A 7,527-nucleotide genomic window follows, 5' to 3' on the forward strand; every position below is an offset into this window, starting at 1 on the left:
CTCATTCGCTATCCCTATATATATATTTCATCTCTCTCTCTCTCTCTCTCTCACTCTCTTTTTTAAGACATTTTTTTAATTAATTTTCTTGTCTTGTTTAATCGAAATTTTGTGAAAAATCGGTTTTTTTTTTAACTGATACAAATTTTCCGTATATATTTTTTTTCTTCTTGCGAAAATGTGCGTGAGTGTGCGTAACAAACAATTTTTTTTTATCCTCGCAAAAAAAATTAAAAGTTTAACATCGTTTAAAAAAAACAAAAAAAAATTTTTGAAAGGTTAAAAAAATACGATTGATGATGATGTATGCAGTGGGAAAATCAAATAATTCCATTAGGGAACTTTATGAGGAAAAAAAAAAAAAATTAAAACCTCTTTTTTTCCGAATTAATAATAATAATAATAATAATAATAATAATAATAATAATAATAATAATAATAATAATAATAATAATAATAATAATAATAATAATAATAATAATAATAATAATAATAATAATAATAATAATAATTTTTAAATTTTTATATAATGTATATACGTGTTAGCTGTTTCCTGGATAAATTTTTTTTAAACTTTAAAACAAAATAAATAATTTTTTTTTATCTTATTTCTCTTAAGAATTTTCCCATATTTTTCCGACATTTTATTTTTTCTTTTTTTCTTTCTTATAAAAAAAAAATATAGAAAGGGAATGAAAATAAAATAAAATTTATATGGTTATCCCCCAAAAGTTAAAGCATCTATTTCCGGTCTGTCGTGTCCAAATGTTTTTTTTTTTTTTTTTTAAATAGAAAACACATTTTTATAAAAAAAAAAAAGATTTTTTTTTTCACGCTTATTTTTTTTTCTTTTTTTTTTTTTTAAGTTAAAGTGGAAATATGGCTGTCTAAAAAAAAAAAAATAAATAAATAAAGTATAAAAAGTTAATGACACGTTATAATTGAATAAAAAATAAAGTTAATTAAATAGAAAATAAATGAAAACAAAGCCACGAAAATAAAAAAAAAATAAAATAAAAAACTACTAAAATTGTTGCGCTCTTTTTTTTTCTTTCTTCTTCTCTTACTTTCTCTCTCTCTCTCTCTACGTAACTCTCCCCTTAACTTTTTTGCCCCATTTGTCTTTTTCTTTCTACTCCTCCCTCCCTCCTTCCGTCAGCCCCCCGTTCAAAAAATTTCTTCTCGTAAAATTCTGTTCGGCTTATCCTAAGACTAAAACGAAATAAAAAAAAAAGAAAAATATTTCTAAAAGCTTTCAGAATAAAAGGTTCCTCATTTTATAAAGGATTTCAATAATACTCCGTAAAATTTACTACTCCGAGAGGTATATATCTGTTAATCCTTAAAGGTTTCTAACTTTCTAATGCCACGTACTTTCAACAAATAACTTTTTTTTCGGCAAAACTGTGATTGTTTTATTTTGTTAAAGAACTTACAAAAACGGGAAAATTTTTATTTTTTTCCGACGTCAATTTAATAAAAAAAAAATTTTTTTTTATAAACAAAATGGCTACTTTTTATTTTTTAAATTTATTTATTTATTTAATTTTATATTAGTTTAAATTTTGTATAAACAACAGAAGAAGAAAAATTTTTTTTTTTTTTTCATTTATTTTTTCAAAAGTTTTCACAAAAAAAAAAATTTTCTTTTCTAATTTGCATTTCAACAAAAAAAAAAAGGAAAAAAATTTTTTTTTTTTTGATTTTAAAATCACATGAATTTAATTTCATTGTTTAAAAAATTTTAAATCTGTAGAAATGAACAGAAAAAAAATGGAGGAAACTTCTAGAATCTTATTAAAAATTTAAGTTTTTTTTTTTTTTTATCGTGACGTTTGAAATTAGGGTCGTGTCAGGTTTTTTTTTTTTTAAATTCAAAAAATTTTTTTTATTTGTTTTTTTTTATATTTAAATCGTATCGAAATCACGCGAAATCGATTCATCGATATATTATTATTATTATTATTATTATAAAAACCGTCGACAGAAAAAAAAAATTATCGTAACAAAAATCGTAATGCTAATTTAACGTTTTGATTTTAATTTTGTTTTTTTTTTTACACACACAAATCACAATTTTTTTTTGTGAATAACATGAAAAACTTTTACGTAACCGGAAGTTGGAACAAAAAATATAGGTTTTGATATAATAATAATAATAATAATAATAAAAGGGGAGAAAAGCGGAAGAGTGAGAGGATAAATGAAAAAAAAAAAAAGTTTTGTGCGTGTCTTGAGAAAAAAAAAAAACTTTTTTCATAACATAAATCAAATCGTAACTTCTTCGGTTATGAAAAAATAAATAAATAAATTTCTTTTTCTTTTTTATTTAAATATCATCATCATCATCATTATTATTATTATTAAATTTTTTCCCCGTATAATTCAATAACGTTTAAATAAATAAAATAATCAAAACAAATAAAATAAAATATTCATAATTAATTGAATTTATTTATTGTTTTTCATCATCATCATTATCATTATCACTTGTCAAAAAAGATTACATTAATTTAATTATCGTTTTATTATTTATTTAGCCGTAAAAATAAATAATTATTTAAAACAATATATAAATAAATAAATAAGCTCTTGTTGTTATTGTTGTTGTTGTTATTGTTTATCGTTTTATTTATTTACGTTTTTTTTTTAATTACACACGTAAAAACGATAAATAAATAAATTTTCTTTATTAATTGTTTTTTATTTATTTATATTTTATTACTTTACGCAAACATACGATAATAATAATAATAACGTGTGAAATAATTATAGCCCGATATATTTAATTAATTTTTGTTTAGAATTTTTATGTTTACTCTCGAATAGAAAATAAAAAAAAACTTTATGTGGTGGACTCAACGATCAACCAATGAGAGACGAGAGATTTTTATTGTAGGAGGTTACTTATTTAAAAAATTTAAATTTCGTAATTTTTTATTCTTGTTTAAATATTAATTTATTTAAATTTTATTTATATGTTTTATATATATATAATGACGAAATAGAAAAAATTGATAATGAATTTTCAGAAAAAAAAAATTGGATTAAAAGGAAATTGAAAGAAAATGAAGGGAAAAAGAAAGAAAAAAAATAGACATTCCGAAGATAGGATAAGTTGGTGAGAAAGTATATAATAAGAAAATGAAGGAGGTAAAGAAAGAGAGAAAGACACAGAGAGAAAATCTAATCAGGCAGAATATATTATTACAATGGGTTTTACTTAAAAAAAAAAAGATTTTTTTTTGGGTTTGAGAAAAATTTTGATGACAACGTCAGGAGTGATAAAAAAAAAAGAAAATTTTTTTTTTAAATGTAAATTAGTGAAAACTGTGAAATGATTATTATATTCTTTATAAAATTCATTTCGAAAAAAAAATTTATTTAAATCTAAAAAAGAAAATTTTAATCAAATTCTTTTGATGATGATGATGATGGTAATGGTGATGGTGATGATGGGGGAGGGGGAAAGAAAAGAAAACGCCGGGTTTTTCTCACGAATTTTTATACTTTCTCTCTCTCATTTTCTCTTTTTTTTTGGTAATCGAAAACCGAAGGAAAAAATGGTGTCGGATTTTTTTTTTTGCCGGGTTTAATATAATTAATTTAATTAATATTAACGAATAATAAAAATTTATTAATTTCGTATTGTTGTTATTATTATTATTAACAATTTTATTAACGGTAAACAAACAAATGTTCGTTTGCAAAACAAAATTTCACATTTTTTTTTATTATTATTATTCCCTTATTCCCTCCCCCTCTCTCTCTACGCCCCTCCCATCCTCCATTTCACCCATTTCATTACGCATAAGGTTTTTATTATTATTATTATTATTATTTGAGCAATAGTAGTAAAAAAAAAAAAAAAAAGATTCTTAAGGAAAATAAATATATTCCAAGATATAACATTTTCTTAAACACCTGAACGTGAACATTTGTTTCTTTTTTTTTGTATACAAAAATCCAAATAAAATAAGAGATGAGAAAATAAACCGGAAATGGTTCGTAAACTTTCATTTTTTCTTTTTTTCTTTTTTATCATCTTTTTTTTACTGAATAACAAAAAAAACCCCCGGTAAATTTTTATTATTTTTTTTTCTTTTTGTAAATGAAAATAATAATAATAATAATAATAATAAAATGTATAATCATTTATTAATTATAATAAAAAAAAAAAAAAAAAAAAGGAAAGCGACGAAGAAAAAAAAAATTTTCTTATTTTTTTTGTTTTTATTTTTCTTTTACAAAAATTTCGAGATGCGAACGAAAAAAAAATAAATTGATGAAATTATTATTATTATTATTATTTTCACTATTATCATCATTACTATCATCATTATTATCGTTTTAGAAAAAAATAAAAGAAAAAAAATTTTTTTTTTTTGTTTTTACCGTGTTAGATGTGCATGCAATAAAAAAAAAAAATTTTCATCTTTGTTAAAATGATTCACGCAATCGAAAGATAAACTGACAATATAATAATAATAATAATAACGATAATGATAATAATAATAATAATAATTTTACAGTTTGTTGAATTTTCTTATTCTTTAATTTTTTTTTTCTACGTTTTTGTTCAGTCAACACAAAAGAAGCAGAAAACGAGAGACAGAAAAAAAAAAAGATTTTTTTTTTTTATTAAAAAAACGAAAATTATTATTATTATTATTACGTTAATAATTATTAACTTTTTTATTCTCCAGGACCGTACGTACTACTCTGGAGAAGAGGAAGCACGGTTATATCAGCTGGAACTTTAATGGTTACAAGAAACACAAGACTAAGACTTCTAGAAGGTTACAATTTAGAAATCAATAACGTCATGCCTCAGGATGCTGGGGATTATGTTTGCCAGATAAGCGATTTAGAAAATCGCGATCAAATTCACACGGTCGAAATTTTAGGTAATACAGAAAAAATTTTGGTCACGTGACATCTTTTTTTTTTCTTTTCAATTCGTTACGACGCCATATTTTTTTTTTAAAATTAAACTCAATTGATTTATTATTATAATTCGTTCGAACGTTAAATTTCATTTTTCAATTTAATTAATTAAAAAAATATTTTTAAAATTTATTATTATTATTAATTCGAATCGCGGGTTTTTTCAATTAAAAGTCGGATAGAAGATAAAAAATAAAATAAGAGAAAAAGTTTTTTTTTTTTTTTTTTTTTTTTTTAAAATGTCAACGACAGATTCATCAATCGTCATTATTTAAACGAGAAAAATAAAAAGGTAACCGTTTAAGTTAGGGAAAATTTTCAAATCCAGATGTCGTTTCATTTCCGGTAAAAAAAAGAAAACCGGAAATAAAAAAAATAAAAATAATTTGATATGATTTTTAAATGGGTGGGTGGTAGGAGGAGGTAATGGCGGTTGAATTCGATTATACCGGAAAAATTTTATTAAAATAAATTTTTTTTTTTTTTTTCGATGATTTCGTATGAGTTGATTACCTATGCGTAACGAACATGTGTGCGTGACCTTTGAACTAATTAAATTTTTAATATCGAACACACTCGTCGGGGGGAGTTTTTCATTTTGCAAACGTTTCGATTTTTTACAAATTACCAAAAGAGAGAGAAACATTTTTAAAATCTACCTTAGATAATAAAAAAATTTAATCGTTTCGATTGTCACGCGTTGTTAATTTCAATTTTCCGCCCCCAACCCTTTAAGGTAACCCCCCACCACTTCCCTAGAAATAAAAAAACTTTTTTTGTTAAATATAATAATAATAATAATTTCAGTACCGCCCAGTATAAAAACTCAACCCGCCAGCGGTCAGTTAACTGCAAGAAAAGGTGGAACCATAACAATGGAATGTAAAGCATCAGGAAATCCTGTACCCAGCATTCAATGGACCCGAAAGGTTGGTCGGTGCAATTTTTCGGTTTTGCATTTTATTGTTCTTGCATTTGACCTTTCCTCCTCTTCATTCTCTTCCTTTCCTTTCCCTCCGACGCTTTTTTACTCCAACCGCCAATTCATAAAAAAAAAAAACGAATTCAGGCATGAAGCCAACAAAAAAAAAAAAAAATTCATTTTATATTTCAACAGAGTTTTTGAATTTTATAAAATTTACGTTTATTTTATTCAATAAGGTATTATTTTTTTTATTTTCCGGCACGGTGCTGGGGAGGAGGGGAATAAAAACCAAACAAAAAGAAAAAAAAAATTTTTCCATTCTTTTCCTCCCTCCCTCCTCCTTCTTGCCTTCCATTTTTTTTTACGAAATAGATTTTTATGAATTTCAAAACAAAAAAAAAAATAAAATAAAATAAAAACTACGTCGGGTTTTATTTGCCCCCTCCCCCGCAGCCCCTCCCCCCGCCTTGCAAAAGCTTGAAAAATAAATTTAAAAACTTTCAGAACAACGTTCTACCAACGGGAGAAAAAATGGTTGAAGGTTTTTCAATAACTTTGGAAATGATTGATCGACATCAATCAGGAGTTTATCAGTGTACGGCCTCAAATGGAGTCGGAGATCCGGTAACAGTTGACATGCAATTAGACGTTCTCTGTAAGTTTTTTTTTTAAAAAAAAAAAAGGGAAAGAAAGAAAATTTTACGGTAAAAAGTTTTAATCTACTTATAAAATCATTTACGGAAATTCATTTTAGATCCACCGGAAATAGAAGTCGAAAGAAGTTGGGTTCATTCAAGCGAGGGTTACGAAGCACAACTCGTATGTATAGTACACGGAGAACCACCACCTGAGGTGATTGTTGTTGTTGTTGTTGTCGTTTGTTTTCGTGACGAAATCGAATGTTTAAATAAACATGGTTGTTTTTAGATATTATGGTATCAGGATAGTTTTCAATTAGACCAATCGGAAAGGCGAACGATGGAAACAAGAGGTAACAAACACACATTGACCATAAGAAACGTACAAGGCTCCGATTTTGGAAATTACAGTTGCGTGGCCGATAATTCGTTGGGAAGAGCCAAAAAATACATGGAACTTTCCGGGAGGCCGAGTCCTGCCGAATTTAAATCAACTCCCTACAGCAGAGCCAAAGATAGTTATAATCTTACGTGGGTGGTAGAAAGTTATCCACCACTCGAAGAAGTTCGACTTTTGTACCGCAAGTTGATGGTTGGTCTAATTCCATTTTATTTCCGGTTACGAACGAAGAGCATCGTCAAAGCATCATTATCACTATTCTATTATTATTATTTTTTTAAATAATAATAAATTTTGTTAAATTTTAGATGAACGAAACATATCAACATCCGGGAAAATGGCACGATGTCATATTGACACCTGACAGGGAGGAAACATTTTCTCACGTTATGTCACACAATATAAGAGGTTTAGATTCCGGTTCCGTTTTCGAAGCTATTGTCCAAGCAAAAAATCGTTACGGATGGAACGAAGTTTCTGATTTGTATCAATTCTACACAAGAGGACAAGGTAATCTCTCTCTCGTACAAACAAACAAACAACACAAAAAATTTTTTTTTTCAAACAAACATTTTTACGTCAACAATTTTTTTAAATTTCATTTTATACTTTTTTAG

General features: G+C 25.4%; 1 protein-coding gene across 1 annotated transcript; it reads left to right on the forward strand.

Moving 5' to 3' along the window:
• Positions 1-4,762: 4,762 nt before the first annotated feature.
• Positions 4,763-7,527, forward strand: Phum_PHUM073030 (lachesin precursor, putative; the record flags this gene model as incomplete). The annotated part of the gene is made up of 6 exons (XM_002423545.1): positions 4,763-4,907; positions 5,755-5,876; positions 6,377-6,527; positions 6,627-6,724; positions 6,800-7,147; positions 7,282-7,527. 6 exons carry the CDS (start codon positions 4,763-4,765, stop codon positions 7,525-7,527), a joined length of 1,110 nt encoding a protein of 369 aa, XP_002423590.1.

The sequence above is a fragment of the Pediculus humanus genome, genomic scaffold (genome assembly GCF_000006295.1).
Source record: "Pediculus humanus corporis 1103172107423 genomic scaffold, whole genome shotgun sequence".
Classification (NCBI taxonomy): Eukaryota; Metazoa; Arthropoda; class Insecta; order Psocodea; family Pediculidae; genus Pediculus; species Pediculus humanus.